Source organism: Rhyacophila brunnea, unplaced genomic scaffold (assembly GCF_057557595.1).
Source record: "Rhyacophila brunnea isolate RB1 unplaced genomic scaffold, BYU_Rbru_1.0 scaffold_21, whole genome shotgun sequence".
NCBI classification, from domain to species: domain Eukaryota; kingdom Metazoa; phylum Arthropoda; class Insecta; order Trichoptera; family Rhyacophilidae; genus Rhyacophila; species Rhyacophila brunnea.
The window spans coordinates 19,964,427-19,990,288 of NW_028232871.1; the positions used below are offsets into that span (position 1 = coordinate 19,964,427).

The 25,862-nt window shown below is 31.9% G+C and overlaps 1 protein-coding gene across 1 annotated transcript in view; it reads left to right on the forward strand.

Moving 5' to 3' along the window:
• The window catches only part of rsh (Rap GTPase activating protein radish), a 350,955-nt gene that overhangs the window by 239,919 nt on the left and 85,174 nt on the right, over nt 1-25,862 (forward strand). Inside the window, exons 10-11 of the mRNA XM_085948876.1 lie at nt 295-424; nt 9,151-9,314. Of these exons, the coding sequence (XP_085805002.1) occupies nt 295-424; nt 9,151-9,314 (294 nt within the window). The remainder of the gene's footprint in view (nt 1-294; nt 425-9,150; nt 9,315-25,862) is intronic.

Here is a 25,862-nt window from a genome sequence, read left to right on the forward strand (position 1 = left end):
ACGGACCATCTTCACAATATACGTAATTCGTATGATATTGATGTAAAAACATTACAAATTTCTCGTTTCATCATTCTAAAATTGATGTGAAAATTTTTCCGTCTTCCATTCTTCTTATTCAAAAAATTACAATCGACCTAATCTAACCCTAATTATTTCAGTTATTCTATTATTAAGTTAATACCATGTCTTTCCACCAAGATAATATTATGCCAGTGAAAATGTAATAATTTCATCCTTATATCATCAGACATATTCTTCATAACAATAATAATTATGTTTCCTTTTCCACAGTTCGCGTATCAGCCCGGATAAAACGGCGGCCTACGAGGTACGAGGTGTCAGTCGTAACACGAGATGAAGTAGGAGCTTACAAGCCTTACCTTTGGGAACAGAGCGTCTTCGACAAAGGACCAATGTTCAGGTAAATAATATTACTAACATATTATTAAAAAGTTAAACCAGTTAACCAAATAAAACATCTTTTTTTTTAAAATAATTTTCATTTCTTACTATGGCATTCTGATTTGATAAAAAAACTCAAATGATCGATTTGCACTAAGGAAAAAGTAGTCTTCACGTATCAATATACTATTGTAACCAATTAATCGTAAAAGAATACAAACACTATGAACATTGGGTTTAATGATTTTAAACAATATTTTGGCAAAACATAAGTATGTATTAGGTACCTACTTTCAGATTCAAATAATACTATAAATACCTATTTAGAAAGTGACGTTAATTAAAACTTAGGTAATTGTGCTGCAGATGCCGTCATGAGCTTTTATGATTTTATTTACGAAAACAGTTTATTCCAGTAGACAATTATAATAAATACCTTTTTCTGTCGGCACATAGGTTTTTCGATCCAATAATTGTTAATTTAAAATTTGAAATGCTCATAGATTTTGATACTTCATTATCACAATCTAAGATTATATTATTAGGTACCTAATATTAGGTTGGGGTAGGTTAGGTTAGGTTAGGTTAGGTCAGGTTAGGTTAAGTTATATTAGGTTAGATTACGTTAGAATAGGTTAGGTTAGGTTCAGTTCAAAAATGATACTTATACAATCTCATGACGGCATCTGCGCCACATTTACCAAAATTTATATCGATGAACCGAAAAAGATATACCTAGGTGGTGTTATTTGGTTGTAGATTTACATCATATAATATATGAACGATAGCAGCACGAATATACACATATTTATATTACTGCGTTAAACATTAATTATATTGACACCTAAGCATCATTTTTGCGATTGCCTTCTAATAAATTGTAGGTATTGCTGCTACAATTATTAGTTTGAAATTTGTGAATTTCTACCTTTTCTTTGTGCGATATATTATTTGTCGGTGAAAACAATTTTACAAATGTGTGCAGTTGTCAAAATTTAGTGAATTTATTTATAGTGATTTATGATTTTTGTTTTGTGAAACGAACTATTTTATGTGATTTCATCTATTTATTTGTGAAAGCATTTAATATACGTGAAAACTACTTTCCAAATGTTAAAGTTATTTTTTTTTGTGAATTTCGATTATTGCATTGTGCGATTAATTCCCACCCGTAATATTATAATCCACGTCGTGTATTAGTATATTATTATTTACTCACTTTAAAAAATTACATGTGGCAGGTAAATATTATGTTTTTTTTTTATTATATAGTGATAATTATTATAAGTGTTGCCACGTGTTCATTTTATTCAGCTTTTTCGTCTTTTCAAAGCAAAGAGCAATAACGAAAATTTATCTGATGTAATATATTATTATAATATAGTATAATATAATACCTACTATATTAAAATATCTCGTGCGTGAGGAAATATATTTTTTTCATTCATGTTATGAAATCAAAAAAAGATTTTTTTTATTACACATAAAATCTTTCCATTGACTTTTTGTCAATGCTCGCTTCTTTTGAAGTTTCCCCCGTGTATTTCGTATTTTTGGTTTCTTTCATACGTTTTCTAATCAATTAGAATATTTTGCGAATGAAACGATGTACCGCGATTGAATGGGATAGACTTGCACAATCGAAGAGAAGTCATCAATATTTTTTTAATTACTGTGGTTTATGTTTGTCAATATAATGGCGGTTCTCGTTGTCCTATGTGCAAGGCATTAGTTTCTCATACTGGGTATTGTAAAATTTGTGGTCTGTTGTGGTGTTTAAAAAAATAACAAGAATATATTTTTTAAATTATTATGATTATGTAAAAGTTAATTATTTCTCAATCATGGAGTAAAAAAACTGTGGTGTTACATAAATTTATATAATTTTATATATATATTTTTATAACGCATCAAAAATCCTGAAAGTGTTAAAAACCTTAAAACAATGTCAAATAGAAAATTATATAAAAGAAATAGGCTGAGTAATTCCTACACACATCTTTTGCCGGCCGGGCGAGTACTTTTCCGATCCAAGTATTTTTCTCGGAAACAATAATTTCTAATGCCTACTTAACTGATAACAATATATTCAAATTCCGACAATATGGCTAGCATCTTTATAATTTAATATTCTGATGGTTTACAAACAAATTGATTTACAAAGCGGCGATAATGAATAATGCGGAATGAAAATATCTACTGGTAGAGATCAAGATCCACTACGTTTAATTTAATTAATATCTACTACCTCCCTGCTACTGCTCCTTATGGCAATAAATAAGGTTGTAGTGTGTTACTTACTATTTGCTAGTGAATTTATTCTACATTAAAGAATAATATTGTTATTATAATAAATTACTATGAATGACAGCAAAGGAGTCCGACAAGGTGATACAATCTCACCTAAACTATTTACAGCTACCCTTGAAGACTTATTCAGGCAATTTGACTGGAATGACAAACGAATCCCCATAAATGAATAATACCTGAGTCATCTGCGCTTTTCGATGACATAGTAATTTTTTTGCAAGACTCAGAAGACATCCAAAGCAGAATGCAGGAACTCGCTGAAGTAAGCAACAAAGTAGGTTTGAAAATAAATGTATCAAAGACGAAAGTTATGTTCAACTGCTTTGCGGGCCAAAAAGAGATCCTCATCAATGGCACTCAGCTCGAAAAGGTGAAAAACTACATCTATCTGGGACAACAAGTGTCTATAGATGGATGTATATTTGATGAAATTGTTCGCAGAGTAAAGCTAGGCTGAAATGCTTTTGGCCGCCTGAATAATGTCTTCAAAAATGACCTTCCACTGTGCCTAAACCGCAAAGTGTTCAACCAGTGTGTGCTTCCCGCAATCACATATGCATATGAAACATGGACCCTAAGTAAAAGAGAGATCCAGAAACTTAAAGTATCACAACGTGGTATGGAGAGATGCATTATGGGCATAACACAAAAGGACAAAAAGAGGAATGCGTGGATAAGGAAGCAGACAAGGGTTTGCGATGTGAAGTTCATTAAAAGCCTCAAATGGAGATGGGCTGGACACATAGCTCGAAAAAGAGACAATTGTTGGACAATTTTAGTCATCTTGTGGTATCCCAGAGGTACAAAATATCCGTAAGGTAGTCCTAGAGGCCGCTGGATCGATGAAATGATAAAGTTCTGCGGAAGTACGTGGCAACGCAATTCATTGGACCGAGAAAGTGGAATGAGCTTGGAGATGCCTTCATACAGCAGTGGATAGATTCAGGCTGATGATGATGATAGTGTTTTATTTGTTTTAAAAAAATATGTCGTCATCTAATCAGTGTAAAATATAATGTACGAGGGTGGGTCAATAATTCCTTAGAAAAAAGCATTAAAACAGTTTTTATTTTTGTATTTTTTTTTTATTTCTCAACATAATCTCCTTGGAGCTCAATACACTTGGTTAGACGTTTCTCAATTTTTTTTAAACCGTCAGAAAAATAAGTTTTCGGAAGGTCCTCAAAATAAGCATTTGTCCGATCGATGACTTCTTCATTTGAAAAAAAACGTTGTCCACTTAGCCATTTTTTTAAGTTTGGGAAAAGGAAAAAGTCACTGGGGGCTAAGTCTGGCGAATACGGTGGGTGGTCGACCAATTCGAACTTCAATTCTTCAATTTTAGCCATTGATCGTAAACATGTGTGAACACGGGCATTGTCCTGATGAAAGAGGATTTTTTTCCTGTTTAAATGAGGCCGTTTTTCTTCAATTTCGTTTTTTAGCTGGTCCAATAAAGATGCATAATAATCCCCTGTTATTGTTTTTCCTTTTTCCAAATAGTCAACGAAAATAATTTCACGTGCATCCCAAAATACAGTAGCCATAACCTTACCAGCTGATTTTACGGTTTTCGCCTTCTTTGGACATGGTTTGTCTTCGCAATCCACTGCTTTGACTGTTCTTTCGTCTCGGGAGTATAGTGGTGTATCCATGTTTCATCTACAGTCACAAAGCGACGAAAAAATTCATCCGGATTGCGTTGCATGAGCGACAACAGGGCTTTAGAGGCCACCACCCTATTGCGTTTATTGTCGACTGTGAGCAAACGCGGCACCCATCTTGCAGAAATATTTTTCATGCCCAATTTGTCATGTAAAATAGAAATGACGCTACCTTTTGAGATCCCTGTAACCTCAATTATCTCACTCAACTTTAATCTTCGGTCACTTAACACCATATCGTGGATTTTATTGATCATTTGTGGTGTAGTCCCCTCTACAGGACGTCCTGGACGTGGTTCATCCTTTGTTGATGTACGACCACGTTTAAATTCATTTAACCAGTTATAAATAGTTGCAAGTGAAGGAGCAGATATGCCGTGAACTAAATCCAACTCATTTTTTATTTCCTTTGCTGTTAACCCTTTTATATTAAAATGTTTAATAACAGCTCTAAACTCAATTTTCTCCATTTTCCATTTTTCCATTTTCCACAAGCAATTTTTTTTTTAAATGTACGAGAAACACACAACAACCTGACCAATCTGATTGAAACTTCGCAGCATACTGAATCGGTAGTGCCGCTGCATGAAAACAAACCGCTTACAGTACTAGTCGCGCCACCTGTCGGCTTTTCTAAGGACTTATTGACCCACCCTCGTACCTAGCTTAAAATTGGATATACCAACGGCGTACCAAAAAATGCTACTTATATATACTACGAGTTTATAAACCGGTGGCGAAGACTCCATACTAGTCGATTATTTGAAGCCTACCTTCATAAGAAATATAATTTTTATTTGCCTATTAACGTATTTAAATACTAACTTGATTATTTTATATTCTACAAAGATAATATAATTTTCCAAAAACATCTGTCGAATATGCAGGAATATATTATAAATTCACTGCCGACTAGATGGACATGAGTACACTCTCCTTCTGGGATAATTATACAGTTGAAATTGTAAATTATCAAAAAAATGTCTCAAATTGTAAGCTTCGTATTTTTCCGCTAAGTGCCTCTTATAAACATCTCCCTTAATATATACACATGAACACAGCAGCCCGGTATGGTTTGAGAAAAAAATACATGTAAAAATAATATGTATATTTTTGACTGTTCAATATTATGTAAGTGACATTATATGCGACGTTCTTCATTTATTTTTAACTTAGCGTTGTAATAATACACTTTGAATTAATAGGAATGGTCACGTCATATATATATCTGAAAATACTCGGTTTGATTTGAATGTATTATAATAATATGATTGAAATACTAAATTGAATATTACGAGAACATTTTATAATAAACATGTGCAGCCCGATCGTGGCTTTATTCCGGGTAAAAGCTGCTAACTTCGACCACAGATTACAAATCGCACGAACAATCTCGCCGAGCAGGAGACCGGCGTGAAACCACCTGTACAGACTTACCTAGCTGAACCGCAAATTTCCTTTAAGCCCTGGTCTAACAGGGAAACTCCAAAACTTGAGTTATTTGATAGAATAACTTTGTAAGGTTGCATCGCTACATTAAGTAACGGTACACAGTATCGGCGAAGACTCAACGCAAAGCAACAATAACGTTCACAAGTAATTTATTTACAACAATTTTTAAAACATAATATTAAGTGGCATGTTATTTATTGCCTTTCAACCAAAAACTGTATTATTTATTATATTTTTTTGTGTGAATGAAATTTTATTTAAAAATTTACAGTTTTCTAGAGTTTACGGATAGAATAGTTAAAGTCTTTATTCACAGATGCCATCGTCAATCTATAATAATATTATACATTAAATATGATTGATTATAAAAGTAAAGTGTATCTATATTAAAGGGTAGCATCCTTTATGCATTTAATGGATAACAATTATTAATCAATGCATCATAATTCGACAATTTTGTCTGCGATAATAATTATTATTGTACATTGAAACAACTGGTGCTTGCATTATTTAAGTTTTAATTTTATTTAATTATTAAAAGCTAAGGGCCAACGTGCAGTAATGTGAAAAGTCAAAAATTAACAATTTAGGATATTTTTGGGAACGTAGACGGATTTTTTGGGAAAGAACTATGCATCAATATCATATCTGATATTTCTTATTTTAGAAAATAAAAATTAAATGACCATATAATATTATATTATTATATTTTATACCATTAAAGACAAATCGAGGGCGTAATGTCAAACAACACTATCTACAAAAGTGCAACTTTACATGAGAGCCAAAAATCGTTTTTTTAGATTCTTGTAACTCAATAAGGGAAATGTTTATTTTAAACCTAATGTTCATATTTTATAATGTATTGTGTATTGTACATTTATCTTGCTTATGATGATGTTAAAATTTATAGGAATAGTTTAAAAAATATATGAAAACAATGGTAACTTACGTAGTTAATGTTAAACTTTACTGACGATTTAAGAAGAAATTAGAAAAGATTGACATAACTGTCATGTAGGCGAAAATATAAAATAACGTTATCTCAACAACAAAAAAACATTTTTTTTTGTAGATAACGTTGTTTGACTTTAAGCACTCGAAATAGTGAATGGTAAATAATTGTAATCGTCTTCCTTTAAAATTGAAAATAAATCCATATTTCAATACATCAGATATCTGTAGTTATCGCACTTTTTTCGTTTTTATATAGTTTATATTGCTAATAAATAACATTACAAAATCTATCTCTAACAAAAAATTTACCAAGCATAGTTTTCTGTATACTTAATGTTATTTAACATTCAAATTGAAGGTATAATACACGTATTGACAAAATAATATTTTGAAAAAGTTCTATACCCACCAATGACATTATTAATGGACGACGCACTCAGTACAGTAGCTAGCAAATAAATTCAAACGCAACATTCGCACGTGCATAGATAGACGTCGGGCAATATCCATTATGCGATATCACGCATCGGGAATTTATAGCAATATCACCTTTATTGTAATGGTGTTAGAACAGTGTTTCTAGTATCAATGTTTGTTTGAGCAAACCCGTTCGAACCGAACCATTCGGCAGACCCGACAAGAAACATCGAAAATTTATAGCAATATCACCTTTATTGTAATGGCCTTAGAATAGATTATGCTATTCGGCAGACCCGACAAAAAAGTGAGTGTCATTTTTTTTTTCCAGATGCTTCGTCCATATTAATGTCATTGATACCCACGGACATCAATCAGATGTAGTAAATATGGCTTTATTCTCAATTTTAACAATAATACTTTTTATGGTAGGTATTAAATTTCATGAAATCAAGCAAGGTTTATTTCTAAGATTATAAAAAATAGTAAATCATAACGACGTAATATATATTATTCCTTAAAAATCTACAGTAATTATAAATCAAGCTTGCAAATATAACTTATTTTTTTATTTTTTGATCTTAATTCAGCACTTTGGCCCTTAAGATTTACTGCTACTAATACTTTCGTTCATTCATAAAATTTTAAGCACATAATAAATTGATTGGTGTACATAGCTCAATCAAGTAAAAATCCAACTAAAATCAGCAAATAAAATACAACTTAGTAGGTACGTGCATTCATGTGCAAGTATAAAATCCTTTTTGTAAACTTTATTTATTACATATGAATGGCCGCCACTACAAAGTTTCATCATCTCAATTCTGTTTTTTATGCCTGTCTATATTACCGCATAAAAACTTTTTACTATACACATCTAGATTTTTTGCACATATATACAACATAAAATTATACAGGGCAATGCCTGCAATATACTTCGTAAACTTTTCAAAATTTAAGATATATCAATTTTATTTCGCTCGGTATTATTTTAGTAGTAATATAACCCAGGTATGCCCTGCAATTGCACCATAAGGCCATAGGAATTGAGTCGTGAAAATGTATCAAGCGTACACATTCGGTTGTAGTATAATATAATTTAATTGGGATTATAAATAGAAAGCATTAACCATTATTATGTTTATTTCTATAATCAGCACACATGAAAGTCGGTTTCAAATTTAATCAGGAGAACCCCGCCGTATTCTCATTATAATACTTAATTCGTACTGTACCACTCATGATCTGCAGCTGGTGTGAGAGAAAGAGTGTTAATAATCGTGTTTAAAATTGAGGCATAGTTTAACTCTTACCATAGCGCAGTTAACTCTTTATATAATAGGGTAATAGTCTGATAAGTAGTGCAATGAATACACCAAACAAATATCAAGACTTGACGAATGGAAAATTCAGTATTTCTTTATAATAGTGAAAAACGAGTTTAGTTTTTTTCAGTCAAATGTAATACTTGTGTTCAAGTTGAAGAAAGACAATTGGAGAGTGTGGTAGATCACTGTTAATTTGTATCAAAAATACTTCGATTACCGATTCCTTTTAATATCGGAGTATATTATTAAAGTGTGAATGAAAATCATTATACCTATATATTATTTAAGGGCCCACATGCCATGTAAAGATAAAAAAAATGAGAATTATTCACTACATATTATTTGTCTAACAATATGTAGACTTTTTAATAAAGATTTATATGACATGCGACATTGATTCTCGTTCTATAAATTAAAATATCGTAATAATATAAAATATATTAATACCATTAAAACGTATTGTTGTAAACCCCATATTTTAGTACATTGAATGACCGTGGTTATAGCACTTTTGAAATTATTATTTTATCAATACATACCTATACATGGATCAAACATGTTAAATACTTAGTTTATGTTTATTGAATATATATATGTATATATTTATTTTTTTACAGAGAATGGCTGCTTACAAAGATAGTAAACGGAGAACGCGCCAGCTACTCGGCTCCCAAGTTCGCGAGGATGCAGGAGAGAACCCGTAGTCAGATGTTGGAAGATATTGTCGCCAATCTTGCAAACCATGCTGAGACTGGACAGATTCCCAAGCCTTACAGAAGAGGTCAGTTTAATTTTTCATATTTGATATCAATCTCATTAATTCAACAGATCTACTTTAAGGTTAAAATTATATGAATTATTTAATTACAAACAAACAGTTATATATATACTATTACATTGAGAATCATTTAGAGATTTAATAAATATATAAACAATAATAATAATAAATGAGTAGAATAATATAAACGATATGAGGTTCATAATCACCTTAATCCCTGTCGATTTACTGCTAGGATAAAGGCATACCTTTCAGTTTCATGTCTTTTGTTTCGGTGTACTTCGGCTAATTTTGATAATGTCGTAATATTAATTAATATATACGTAATTGTCAAAAAATGTACTTACAATTTTAATAACTTGTTTTAAAATAAAGTTTATTAGTTTAATACGGTTTCCAAAATGTTAAGTATTGAGGTTTCCGAATACGTGCTGAAGGAAAAGCGAGGGAGAATCCAATCTCTTTTAGTGAGGTTAATATACAAGCAAAGACAAAATAATTTTGTCTTGATAATTTTGTGTTAATCAAATTAGTTATCAACTAATAACTAGACTTAAAAATATTTTAATTTTGTATTGTGTTATTTTATATCTTATCTTTCCACACAATGTTAACCATTCATAATGTATACCACTAGATTATTTTGCGCAATGACTCACAGTCCATGCTAGTATATGTTACGCCGAATGTGCGAAATTGACTATTACATGAAATGGGCAAAATTTTGCCTAAATCATGAAAAATGCAAGCCCGTTGCCTTATTCATGAATTAGACTAAATATCTGCCAAGTGCGTGAATTCGGCAGTAATTTTTCTGCCTAGTTCATGCATTGGGCAAATTAGATAGTAGCGCTACGGTGGTGTTTTTTTGCAACTAAACTAAATGTGTCAAATGCTCATGCATTGGTCAAAATAGATGGTCGCGCTCCGGTGGTGGTTTTTGCAACTAATCAAACTAACCAAATGTGTCAAATGTCTGTGATGTGTGATTATATAAAAATATACCAATCAATAACTACAATGACGTTCATATCCATTTACTATGCCCAAAAAAAATCTAGAACTACTATAATATGATAACGGAAGAATTTTATTAAAGGGTATTTTCGCGATTTGATTCGTGCTTGGGTATCAATCGTGCAATGGTCGATTGTTTGTTTGCGATAGTATGATTTGATAGTTTGTTGACACTCGTTAGCTAACCTCAAAATAGATATTCAGTTGAATTCAGAATTACAAAACCTAACCTAACCTAACCTAACCTAACCTAATGTAACCTAATAATAATAATAATAATATATTATGTCCAATTATAACTAATAAAACCATCCGTATTAAATTTACTTTTTCTACTGTCATGATGACAGTTTAAGAATTCCATACCCTGGCGAATTCACGCACTTGGCAGATAATTTACCTAATTCATGAATAAGGCAACGGGCTTTACTATTACATGAATTAGGCAAAATTTTGCCCATTTCATGTAATAGTCAATTTCGCACATTTGGCGTAACATATATAACACAAAAGAACTGAGAAAACGTAGTAATCTGTACTTTTTGGGTTTTTTAATTCATTAAATACTTTAATCTTGCACATTCATTTATAGAGAACTTTGCAACTGTGTACACGCTGATTTATTAAAGTATCTCAAAAGTTTCAAGTCAAACTTTTATGAATGTAAATATTTAAATAAAAATTTTCAAAACGCGGAAAAAAAGTTTAGCAAGCAACCAAGATTTTCGTCAAATATAACTGGGAAATCCGTCTATGCCAGCTCTATCACGGTTGAATTATTTGTTGGTAGACGTCGAATCGTTTAATGGTTCCAGTTTTCATTTACAAATATACTTAAAAATTTCAACTCATCAATTTTCAACAAAACTATACACTGGATATTATTGTCTTCGCGAGGAAAAATTTTAGGAAGTTATTTGGCGCCTTTTTTTGAATATCTGGTATACCGGGAAAATATAACTATGCATTTTAAAAATACTGTAACTTCACGTAGGTATTCTTCGTAGAGATGGCAAAGGACTAGTTCACGTATGGTCACAAAGCTTTTATTTTTTTTTAAATCACATTGACTGCTGACTAGATAATTAGTTTTTAATTACCACATTTAAATAACATGCTAATAATATCGATTGGCCATCTAATCGTTACGCTTTAGGTGCGTTTTAAGCGTCATATGTATTTTGAACATTACAAATACAATTTTTAACACAGTTATAATATAATCTGAAAATAGTTATCGTTAAATTTTTTTACATTCTATTAAATTTACATTCAAGTTTAATTACGGGGAGTATTATAGTTAAGGACGCGTTATTCACGTCATCGGAGAAATATTTTTTCATGTATGCGATCGGATGGTGTCTATTGTTATTTTGTGAAACTTTGCCAGTCCTAAAATTGCGGGAATTTTGAAATTCAAAATCAAGCGGCCTGTTTTGGTCAAGGTTTTCAAATATAATAGTACATCGTATCAATTATCATGACGATACATTATTACTTTCATATATTACATCTATGCGTTGTACGTCACTCTATTTGCCAAGCTATAATGATTTCAAGTATACATTGAAGATATCCAACAATTCTAGAAACCTATCCAAAATTTATCTGAAGAACAAATAATTATTATAGTTCAAATATCCAAACTAGCTGGATTACATCGGAAAAATATATGTATACACAACTGATAATAAAACATTGCATACTTATTACTATTATTAATGTTACCACAGCCCGGGGTGGGCACTGAGCTTCTCCAACATAGTTATTCACGGTATCATCTTATTTTCCTTAAATCACCAACTAGATCGTCGTATTCACAAAAATAATTATTAATATTCTCTTAGAAAATAACAAATGTGTGCCTAGCAATCTGTTTAATATTATATTAGCCAAGTCAACTGAGTTTTCATCTCAACAACAATATGTATATTGTCCTGTTTTTCTCGTATACCCATGATCTCTCCTCTTTGAGGTGTGTCCGGGAGGATAAGATATCAATACATACTAAGAAAAATTACATTACAAAAATAAAATCGGATGGGCACCCCGAAAAAACAAGTTTCACGTCATGCAGCCGTACATTACAATAATTCCTGTCGCAAACAAGTACCTATCAATCTTCTTTTTATTGTGCCATCCCCTAGCGGAGGTCGGCCACCATCAAGGCAATCTTATCTTTGTCGTCTGCTACCCGGAACAGTTCAGTGGAGCTGCACCCGTACCAATCACGGAGTTTCTTAAGCCACGAAATGCGGCGCCGTCCTCTGCTACGCTTACCGTTGATGTTTCCTTGAATTACAAGTTGGGGATCGCTGTACTTGTGCCCTCTCATAATGTGGCCTAGGTATTGTAGTTTCCTGGTTTTGATTCTACGTAGAACTTTTCGGTCCTTCTCCATTCGATTGAGAACTTCAACATTTGTCACCCGGTCAGTCCAAGGAATTTTGAGGATGCGTCTATACAGCCACATCTCGAAAGCTTCAAGTCTCCGTGACATCTCTTGGTTTAGCGTCCATATTTTTATACCATAGAAAAGAATTGAGAGAACATAACAACGTACCATACGCAGTCTCATACCTAGATTAAGGTCTCGATTGCTAAGGAGGCGTCTCATTTTGAGAAAGGCGCTCCTTGCGATCTCAATTCTAGTTTTTATTACCTGAGACTGGTCTCATTTCTCATTGACCAATTATACTTTGATACTATTTATTAAATACGATAGTATATTTGTAAGAATTTTTCAACTGGAGTATTACGAATGAATTCTATATGAAATACATTTTAATGCGATACTGCAAGAGCTATAATTATCCAATACGTTATTAATAAAATATGATAAACTTCTTTTGTAAGGTAGGTAATATTACTTATGAAAGTAAGGTAGAGGAGTTTTTGGCACTCCCTCTCACTGTGTTTGGTGTAGAATGACATCGTCTGCTATTCGTTACTTCGGATAATAAAAAAAATAAGGATGGTTGCTGTGACAACAGCGAGATGTAATTATTGTTTTAAAATATATAAAGAAAAATTTGGCGGTGACATTATCAAGTGAATCCAACATTCGAGATTGTCTGAGGATTTTATTACAAGCTCGCTTCTGGGAGTGCAGATGCACTAATGCAGAAATTGAACAGCGTGTCTTACTCCAGCGAATCAAAAATGGGTATGATCATACGACAGATCCACGCTGTCCTTAACATATTACGTTTCAGAAACATATTTTAATATTATTATATTTTTGTCTCGTAATCAACCTTGCTCATATTTATATGAGACTGCCCGATAATGATTCCGGCCTCTTAAGGGTCCCATGAAATTTTATCATGTAATTACTTTTTTAATATGTTTCAATGTACTTGTTATAGAGACTATCATGTTTGCTTTAGTATACCGAATTAAATTTCAAAATTCCTGTGATTTTGAAACAGGCAAGGTTTAACAAAATACCAATAGACACCGTTCCATCGAGTAAACTACCCTCTACGTAACCTTGCAATTTGGAATAGATTTTTTAAATTATTTGATGAAATCTGCCTATCAGGCGCCTGGCATTTACTAATACTCTAATACGGAGTGCGTATTACACACATACCTTGTCACTGTGTACAATTATTGCAAAGTTACGTAGAGAACCTTTTTCTCCAATATTTCTTTTAATACGACACCGATACCAAATATCAATTCGCTTACTTTCTACACGGCATCCATAGTCACACTGTAAGCATCACGCAAATAAGAAGGTCAATAGTTCATTGAATGACTAATCTGTATCGTTTAACGGATCGTTCTCTACTCCGGCTCATTTAAATTCAGAGCACATCATCATCTGAACATTAATGGAACAAAACAGTTAACAAACTCTGTCCGAAAAAGCTTCCCTCCCTTTCTTAGACGTGCTGCCTTTATCCACTTATTTCTTTGACAGTTAGGTACGCTCCAAAACTTTTCCTGATTCGAAGATAACAGAATCACTCAATAAATCATTCGTTTGGTTTTCTTCCCCCCTCTTTACGCATCTCAATAATTCCAAGTTCACAAGTTGATACTTGAGAAAGTAAGTATTGAGTAATCTTGATTTAGATTCCGTCTTAAGTATGTTTGTAACTTATATTACGGATACGTTATCACGCAACTAATGCAGAGTTTTTCATGTCACACTTAAGTTAAGAAAATAAATATTATACTAATATTAGCAAAAACAAATCTATACCTAATAATATAATAAATACTTTAAAATGTTTAGTTATAAGGTTTGTTTGCAGTTATTATTTTTATAAATGAAAAATTGAATGTAGAATTTATCTCGCTCGTTTATGACGAAAATCCCGTCATAGTTAAATGTCATTGATTCACTATAATATTATGATGTTTAGATATTTTTTTATTATTTACCATAATAATTTCAAATTTTGAACACTGCTAATTTTTAAGCGCGCACGCAACTATTACGCTATTTTAGTCATCGAGATGTGTATAAGAACAAGGTGCTTCATTTTAGATGTTTATTAAAAGTATTATTTTTTCTAGTATTAGTAGATGACAATATATTAAATTTCATATTTTTTCACACAAGTCGCTGACAAAATAACCATTAAATTATTTAAAATTTTTATTAAGGTGAATACTCTGCCTACCAGACCATTTGAAATACTTATTTATCAATTATTTACGTTTCTAGTAGGTATATATAATACGAATCTAAAAATATTTAAAAGTCAAATATAAACTAACAATTAAAAAAAACATTCTAATACTTATGTTATTTCGTTAACAGATCATATTTCATTATTATATATTATTTCATGGTAATATTGCGAGCGGCTTACGCGCCGGCTTATAATATTGTGGGTCCCAGGTTCAAATCCTGGATCTGGAAAATAAATATACATATTGTTTTTCAGTTTATGTTTGGAGCCAGCGTATGGACCTAATAATATTATGTTAAGCAAGTGGCCATTTCTCGTAAAAACATAAATTGGTATTACAAACCTCTGTGCAGGCTCATGTCAGTAATAATAATATGTACGAGTATCATTAAAATGTAGTATATTACTTTTTCTATAACGCAGAGAAAATATTTTTGCGTAATAATTAATAGTTTTAATGTATTTTTTATTTATTTTAAGAGACATATTTTTTATAAAAAGATCTGTAACTTGAAATCTTTTCTACTTGTATCGAATCTAATTTTGGTGTGGTCGCAATATTGAAGCATGATCCACGTCGTATTAAAAATAAATGCTTAAATTTATCATATGCTATACCAGTGGTTTTCCTAACTTTATGTTACTACGCATCCCTTTTAAAAAAATCTAATCTTGGCGCCTCCCTCCCCCCTTTATTTCATTAAATAATACAGACACATTTTTAAATAGTCATCAATGTACTCAAACAAAAATGAAGTGGAAAAAACAAGGTTTTAGTACTTATATTATATTCATTTTTAAATTAATTTGTCTTTTCATGCGACGAATGCGCTTGTTTATTAGCACAATAAATTTCAATAATAGGCAATCCAAATTCATCATCGTTCATTGACAAATGGATTTTATCATGGGCTCCACATCCTGAAGCGGGCCCCCAGGCTAGGATCTTTCAACCACTTTTTTTTCGACTTTTTTTTACTATTAATAAAATAATGTGAAAAGTGCATTAGCAAACCAACCAAGAACTCAGGAAATAGATTTTTGTTTGCTTCCTGGCGTAGAAATCATTAAAAGTGGAGACATGGCGAACTTTTTTTTTTTTGTTATTTTGATTTCCAAATCTCCAATTTTTTATGAATGCCTTCACTTTGTCTTTTTAAATTAGTTAATGCATTAGTAGTCCATTAATTTATTCACTCAGTTTTTTTGAAATTTCAACCAAATAGACAAGTTTAATAACAAAATTATCGTTCCTAAGCAAATTTGCCTCAAATTTCAACATTATGATTTGACCCTTTTATTTCATTTTTTCACGAGATAGCCAGCGTACTTCACAATAGTATAGAAGTGAAGTACTATAAAATTAGTCTCCATATTTTCAGACAGGTTTGGAAACAACTTTTTATAGGACTGTTTTTTGTGTAGTTTATAAGTAGCGGCCGTTTTATAGACTAAGCATTTGCAAACTGCAAACCTGTGGCTACATTAATTGTGTTAAACTTTTCGCGCCTCCCTTTGCAACACTCCACGCCTCCCAGTTTGGAAATCACTGTAGTACACTATAATATCCATCCCCATAACGAGTGGAGGAAAAATAAACTTGTATTATCTTCAATATCGAATGGGAAATCTAACCATTTTGTGTCGAATATCATCTCTAGCTAATAAGGACCATCTCAAGCAGATCACAACTTACATCGCCGCTCTCAATTTGACAGAAAAACGGTCTACTCAATAACGTATCCGTATTCATATGCCCATTGAAAAGGTAAAATACCATTTTCGACCTAAAACCCCTTGCTCGTTGCGCCCGTCCCTTAATTTGAATCGACAAAGTTTCAGACAGGAAAGGTCGACAACGTAAAAACTTCAATACCGATAAAATATTCCGCAAATAATAAAATAAATAATATAATAAATATTATACGCTTTTTGATACTTTTCCCTGGGAAAAGCAAGAGGGGGTTGACGGGGTAAGTAATAATATTTAAAAGCTTTCATGTTATTATTATTATTATTTGACCGTTTTACTGAAGCAGGTTTTGCTTTGTAACAAAGTATAACTCTAAACTGACTTTAACGTGGAAATGACTTTATATAAAATGTTCCGATTTATTTTATTTCTCTGTCTGATTTTTCCTATGATTTTTTTCATTTCTAATGCTTTTCCAAGTTTTGTATTTACAATAAAGAATTATTTTTCTTCTTTAGGTGACAATAAATCTAAATCACTTACTCAAACCTTTACTTTTCTTTTCTCCAGTCACCCATCGCTGTTAATGAGAGCTCTTGCGTCACCTTCACCCACTTTATCCAACTCATCCGTGGTCTTCCGACTACCTAATGTTACCGCCAACCAAACCCGCCTCGCGCTAATCAGTCATATCACATGAAGTACTTAAGTTTTGACGTGAAGCATGTTCAGTTCATTATGCCTAGAAAGGTTTCAGGAGCAGCTACCAATATTTGAAATTTCCTAAAGTGTGTATTGACTGAGTTTACTTAATTAGTGCCCATGGTAAAGAATGACAAAGACACAAAAAAATATTGATTTTAGTTTTGTACTATTCCGTTTAAGTCGTTTTTCGCGACCCGACTTTCGCCTTTTGGCATCTTGATGCACTATGCGCACTCACCAATAGTAAATTCATACTAACAATGAATACAGTTAATTTTTATTTACATGTACAACAAATTTATACAATAAAATAAGATAAACATCTTATTATCAACTAATTAAAGGATCAAGTATAAAAACAAATTTTGAATATTTTAAGTGTTTGTAAAAACCCGTAAGATTAATTAGACTCTCATCATTAATACGTTCAACATACATGATTTTACATAACAACATACACACTTTCTGAGAGAATATATTATAACTAATAGAAAAAATCTTTTGTTGAAAAAAGTAAGCCACCCCGGCGGGGAATCGAACCCTAAATCTCCGGGGTTTACGCCCCATCCGTACATTACCACTATGCTACGCACTGACATACTAATTGCGACAAATTTTAACTATTGGTCAATTTTAATACCTACTCATCAGCGCTCTTCCAAATCAAGCTACTTTGGCAATCGATTTTTGTTTCTTAAATCAAAGTAGATAACTATTACTTCGATTACTAACCGAAGTCGTGGATTTCTGCAATATTTTTTATGATTACTTGAACTTGCTAATAATTTATAATTAACCATTTCTTTTATTTAACGAATAATTCACAAAGATTTAAAAATGTATCATTCTAATTATTATCAATAATTAGAATGATACATTCTTAAATCTTATGAATTATTCGTTGAATAGAAGAAATAGTTAATTAATACGTTCATTCAGTTAACGTAATACATTGTCATTACTCGGAAAATAATATAACCAGGCGGCGTCGAAGACCTGTCAGCGAAAGTGGTATACTCCACTAAGGGCAGGCAGATATATTATTTTTTCCAAATCTTCAATGACGATTGGAAATAACCGATTTGACTCCTGACCACTACTCCAGAAAATTATTACCTCAGTGGATTTGTTGTCAAACTACTTGAGCTTAGACTTGTCACCCGACCAATATTTCCATGTGGCGGAAAACTACAGGATGTAAACCACATCCTCTGGGAATGTCAGAAAATCTGCTCCGTTGTTGGACCCATTGGTCCCTCCGACCTAGTCACCACAAAGGCTAATTGTATCATCTTATTGTAGACATAAAGATGTCTTCACATAGTTTAGTATATCCCTATTGTTGTAGCTATGTTTTTACATATTATATGTAAATTAATGGGAATCATTCATTTTTGTTATTTCTCCGTGCTCCTCTCAACCATGGGTACATTTTATTAAATTAAATCTCAATAAAGTCAAAGCATACTAGAGTGAGTGGCGACCTCAGTCTTGGGCATCTGCTCCTGATACATTCTCAGGCAAAAATAACAGCTGATGCTAAGTAAAGCCTCATGGTACGCTTGATTAATAGCGAGTGTGGTGCGGAGCAAGTAGTTTGGAGGTAACTTGTTTTTTCCTATACTATCCTTCAAAAGAAGAAGGCAGTAAGTCGCAAAATTTGTGAAATTGAGTTATGAATGCCATCTGTTAGGTAATTTTGAAAGCTATATATTCTGTTCACTTTAAAATCAGTATTATAACTAAAATACCATTAAAATTCTTAGTGAAAAAATAGACATCTTCTAAAATAAAACATTTTTTTAGCAAAAAGGCAGTAATTGCACCTATTCATTGCAGTTATTGCTTGTTTATTATTACTTTGTTTATATTTTAATATTCTACTAATAAAAATTACCACCGTTTTTTATTAATTCACAGTACTAAAGTTTGAAAAAAACACATGTCATTTATCTCGAAAGTGTGTGAGAGTCAGTTACTGCATTCTTCCTTAGAAGGGCAGTATACTACCCGCAACGTCTCCACAATGTTAAGCACTCTTCAAAATTGTGCTGAGAGTGTCTCAGGATTAACTTCCTAAGACTTTGGTTGACGTGCGCTAGACTAGAGTGTATGTGATTCATTATTTTGATATAATAAATGACAGTCTATTCTCGATGAGAAAATATCTTCCCTCTTTTCATTAAATGCCGCTAAACTTTTTGAAGATATGATACCAAATGGCAATCATCGACCGGTCCAACTGAGGTTCAGACCGACATTATGGCAACACTCACAGAGGATGTAATCGGCATCCTGCAACTCGCCACATTAGCAAGTCGGATATTCTATTATACCAACCTAACAAAGTTTGGAGGGAAAACTACTGTGTCCTGTTCAGTCCTGTAAAGTTGGAGGGAACCATAACGTAGTACTATTTTGTTAAACAACCGTTTATTTAACTAGTCTTTCAGAGGAAAATGAAACATTGTAACATCTCAAAGGCCAGAACCGGTTAGTAATTTTCGACTAAACATCTGCAATATAACGTTAATATGCAGTGTGCATGCCTCAGTTAAGTTATGTGTCATTAAAATTTATCGCTTAGCATTAAAATGTTTAAACACTTTTGCTTCCATAAGGATTGTGATGACGATGCAACTAAGTAGTTGCCAAAATTTAATTATATTACAGTCATAAATGACTACAGTCCTTCATGAATTCATGCATTAATACTAAGTATTATTAGAAGTTTAGTTAAATTAGGTGCGGATACAAATTAAAGTTATAAATGCCTAAATCCCCCATACAAATCCTTGCTATCGACGGAATCAGGGAGAAATATATTTGACTCATAATAATATTTATCACTTTAAAACGAGCCAATCGCAAATACTGTCCGACAACAAGAAATCAGTGATAATTTGCTGTAGTCGAATATAGAAGACTTCTCAGTGACGTACTTGTCATGGCGGCAACACATGCTAGATGCGTGTTTGAATAATGTATCGGCTCTCCTTTTAGATGTGACTCTTTTTCTTCTTTGCAATAAACCAAAAGTTTGATAATAATAATTCTAACATCACTCTTGATTATTTTTGACATGTTTATATTATAAAAATCATCAAATTACCTAAGTAAATCGATAGATCCGTACACCACGGGAGCGTAAAATTAAATGATAAATTTGGGGCGTTCCTTATTTGAAAACGGAAGTGCGATTAGTGCGATTCGCTGTCCTGGGGTGATAATAAGTTCTTAGTTTTAACACGTGGACAAGAAGCTCTTGTTTGACAAAATATGGCTTCCCGACAACAAAATAAATAATTGACATAACGGAAATAGTATAATTATTCCACCCCACGTGCCTGGAGCACGGAAAGATAGCGAGCAGAGAAATATTGTATGCAAGGGTCCATTTTGAAAAAAAAATATCCATAATATGTTTTTATTGGTTTTTATGGCGGCGGGATGGGAATACGAAATTCTTGCAGACGCCGCTGACTTCCACATTTATCCCACCCACTACTCATAGTTTCTCGTCACTTTTTCAAGTATATTCCCCATACTCGGACACTCTTCACGTTTAGTCTACCGATAAATACCAGGCCTGCAGGTATAAATAAGGGTGTGCATCTATCTGCCGTATCCACAAGTGGTTATCGAATGCGCGAGGGTTAATGGTCATAATAATTATTTGGATCACAAGTGTCCGTTTGTATCATCCGCACTGTTTTATCTTTTAGACATGCTACATCAAAATATCAAACCATACGTTGGATGCCCTATAGTTGCACTAATGCACAGCCAAGACATCTAGGTAACGATCCATCAGTCATGAGGTCCCGACGAAGAATGATAAGAAATAATATTTAATTTAATAAAAAAGTTCGGAACTGAAACCCCCTCTCTTGCGTTGGAGTAGTCATTAAACTCCCGATTCGTTGCGTAGGCGCGTGTCAAACCTATAAACACCACCTTTTGACATGGTCATAAATGTCTCAACTGTCCTCATCTGTTTCCACGACGCCTCATTGATATAATAAATCCGAGTAACCGGGAAAAGAGTCACTATTGGTTGTGGCAACGAGATGGAGTACATCATTAAACTGGTAGTGGTTAAATCAATCAGATCACAAAGGTTATAGCAATTAATGTTATTACCTACAAACCATCAGTAATAATATTTAATACCCAGAGTTAACAATACTTTGCAGTAATGCTACGAACGTAGAATATTTTTTTAAATAAACTAACATTATTTAAATATTTAATTCATCAATTTGCCATCTTTTAATATTCATACTAAAAAAATTGTAATCTCCATTAATATTAGTATCATAAAACAAAAAAATATGTATCAACATTTCTAGGCTTTGTAAAAACTCTAAAATTTGTTTAAATAATATTTTTATAACCACTATATTAACATACATCCCTCCGTAAACATATACAATTTTTTTTTAAATTTTGTTACTACGCAAATGCACGTAAACAATGATTTATTTGAAATACAACGCATGTCCATACAAGTAAATGTTACAATATAATTTAATGTAGTTTGGACAGTCCGCATTGTACAAATTTGCGCGTTTTATTCAAAGCCATATTCCACAAGACTTTTCCACGAACTGCTATTTCTGATAAACATTAAAAAATTATCAGTACATTTACAAACGCTTTCACTCTGCGGTGGAATATTGAAAAAATATTTTTTTTACACAAATATTTTTTTTTTAATGTATCGTCTGGTTTTAGCAAAATATACAAATAAAAACTGGATTACATTTCAAAGCATTTTTAACACAAGCAGTCATCAAAATTACACTTATCAATAAATGTATGTAAAAACCTCATTAAATACACGATGTGTCGCAGTGTGGAGCAGCTCTTTTTAAATTACATACAAACTCAGTATGCAAAGGCAAACGCAAAAAATACTGATAATATTTTTGTAAAAATTTTGTGATGGTTTCATAAAACAATATCTCATCGTTTGGATGTTCAAAAACTACCCTTACGGAAACAAAACCAATAACGGGGTATTTTGGAAAATTTTAAAAACTTTATTAATATCGCAGGGGAGTGATAAAAATAATATATAAGTTGTCAACGAGAGCGGTGTATTGACTCAAAATCGTTTTTAATGTGAGAAAGTTTTAGATTTTTTGCGAGATATCAAAAAAAACTAAATACTATCAATAACTGGTTCGGAGTTGGTGAACTTTCTTTAATATTTTTCAAGAAATGTCTTTAAAATACAATATGAAATTGAGAGTACACTTAATTATATGTTTTTTGTTAAATCGAATCAGTCTATATATTTCTGTATATTTGTGTATATAATATATTATATCCATTTTATTTCCATATTTTACGAGGATAAAATTGTGGGCAATATCTAATAAGAAATTACATATCTTTTAATACCTAGCTTAATTTAAATGCAAATTAACTAATCACAAACAAGCTCACATCATTATACGTTGAATTTCAATTGGTATTTTTCTTCGTAATGGATGAATACCTTTCTTGTGTCAAGTCTTTCTTGTATGCCTTTATCATGTATATTCATATTAAAATTGTAACCCATGAACCAATAATGCTATTTTTTATAACTCTTGTTAAATCCGGATAATTTCTTCAAATTAATTGATGTTAACTTCAATTCTTGGTGGAACGACATTAATTTAAATAAATACACAATACGCAATACATATTCCGTTTTCTTGAACAATAAACAGAAACGGTTTCTTTTTTTTATATTAGATATGAATAAAAATTCCCTATTTCTTTAAATATATTATAAAACAATTAAAATATTATGCTTTTAATATTTATGTTAAATTTGAGACTGAATAATAATATACACTATTATTATAAAATGTAAAGCATTCTCATTGAAATACGTCACTTCAAAAATATCCACAATAATCAATGATATTATTAATGGACAACGCACTCAATACAGTAGCTAGCAAGTAAATTCGCGCATAGCGACATTTGCACATGTATAGATAGACGACACGCAATTTTCATTATGCGATATCACGCATCGGGAATTTATAGCAATATGACCTTTATTATAATGGCGTTAGAACAGTGTGTCTAGTGTCAATGTTCATTTGAGCGAACCCGTTCGAACCGAACCATTCGGCAGACCCGACAAAAAGCATCGGGAATTTATAGCAATATCACTTTTATTGTAGTGGCGTTAGAACAGATTATGCCATTCGGCAGACCCGACAAAAAAGTAAGTGTCATTTTTTTTCCAGATGCTTCGTCCATATTAATGGCATTGTCAATAATAATATAATATTAAGTATTATGAAATATCTGCAATAATAACACTATGGCCGATAGTTTATTGATTATGATACCCTTTATAATAGCAGAAAGATGTCAGTTGGATTCCCAGTTGGTAGACCTTATGGTATTCCTCCTAAATATTCTGTAATACAGTAATTCAATTTAGGTACATAATATTATCATTATTCGCCGCTTCTTTTCTGCTATATAATTTATTTAATAAATTTCATTAAACAAAATTTATTCGTAAGCTTTAAAAATGGTTCAAGAATAAAATAAAACAAAACTGAACTACTTCCGTCCTCAAATGTTCACGTGCTAATGGCTCAATGTATGTACCACAAAAAGCTCTAGCCATGTTTTTTATCTTAGCCATAACTTTTCTCATACTATTTTTTTATGGCAAACCCGTTCTTTACTGAGTGAAAAATCAAGTGATATTATATTTTAGATGTAGGAATTATAGAATTATAAATAGGTTTAATATAATATGTTATATGACACTAGATAATCAGATAAAGCTTCTTGTAAATGCATTCTAGTATTCATATTATGCGCCATCTTTGAAGTGGTCAGAATGAGAAATTGGATTTTGAACTGCCAATAATTATATTAATTTATTATACAAATTTGTTTCCAATAAAAATCCAAGCAAAATATAATTTTGATTAGGTAAATATTTAAGTATTCTAACTGCCAAACAAACCTTACACTCCTTCAACCATACTTCCTTCCATAGCCTCATGCATAGGGATTGCAATACCAAATGAAAATACCAATACCGGTATTTCGGTATTTCCTATTGAATACCGGTATTCGCGAAATATATGAAAACAATAAAAGTATAAAAATTTCTTTAAAATATTAATATTTTATAGAAAATGTATCTAAATAGGTACATATAATTATTTAAATCTTTAAAATTATGTATAGGTAAGATACGGTAGAGATACCGATGTTTACAAATACCTAGTAGCTGAACTATTGGTACTTTCTTCTTAGAATGATCTTTCAATAACTTTATATTATAAAGTTGTTTTGCGACGTGTATATTGTGTCCCACTGATCACTTGCAATTTCTTTACTTTTACCCCGTAATAAATAAAATTAAATACAGTGTTGCTCACTGTTTCAACAAAATTATATTTTTTCATTATTGTATATATAAGCTACTCTTTAGTAGATAATTATGATTATGCACATATTAAGAAAATTATGCACAGACAAATCCATTAAAGAGTATAATTTTATTATTCAATCATGAAATATTTTTAGGTTTAGGTTACTATTACTTATATAAACGAACGACGTACCTACCTAACCCGACAAAAATACAGTCTTCTTAAACCTTTCATGTTAATTAATACATTTTTCCACTTTTAATACCGAATATATTGGTATTGTCTGATTTTTGAAACCGGTATTTTGGTATTGTAATCCCTACGCATGCACATTTTTTAACTGGGTCTTGTGCTTGCTAAGATTGACCTTGCTGTCAGTAATCATAAGAGTGGATTGGTCAACCAACAACCACGTCTATCTTGGACCACAAATGTAAATTGATGGTGATATGTATAACGAGATGGCATGAAGTGCATTTGGGTGTCTAAATAATTCAAACGTGACTTCTTGTATTGTCTTTTTAAGCGTAAATTGTTCAACCAACATGTGCTAACAGTGTTCACGTATGCGTATAAAACATGGTCTCGTAATGTAAGTGAAATCCAAAAATTACGATTAGCGCACCGTGGCATGGAAAAGTATATGTTGGACATTACCCCGTAAAACCGCAAAAAATGCAGTGTGATGGAGCTTGTTATAAAAATGAAATGACAATGGGCTGGACGTGTTACTTGGGGAGTAGCACTAAATGATAACAGGGATGCCCTAAAACTACTGGATAAACAAACTCATAGAGTTTGGTGGATGTACGTTGTAGCAAAAAACTAGAGAGGAAGAAATGGGGAGACTTTCATCCAGCAGTGATTGTGATTATTGGTTTAATTAATTGATTGATATTATTAAAAAAGAAATAGCTGATTCCATTGGATTCTAGCTTTGTATCAAACAACATTTTAACAGATGCGAGATTTGAACTTATGATTCACATCTTCCGAAGTGAATGCACTACTTCTACACAATTGTGAACTGATTAAAAATAATATATCTACGTTTAAGTTTTGTGTTAAAGAAATAAAG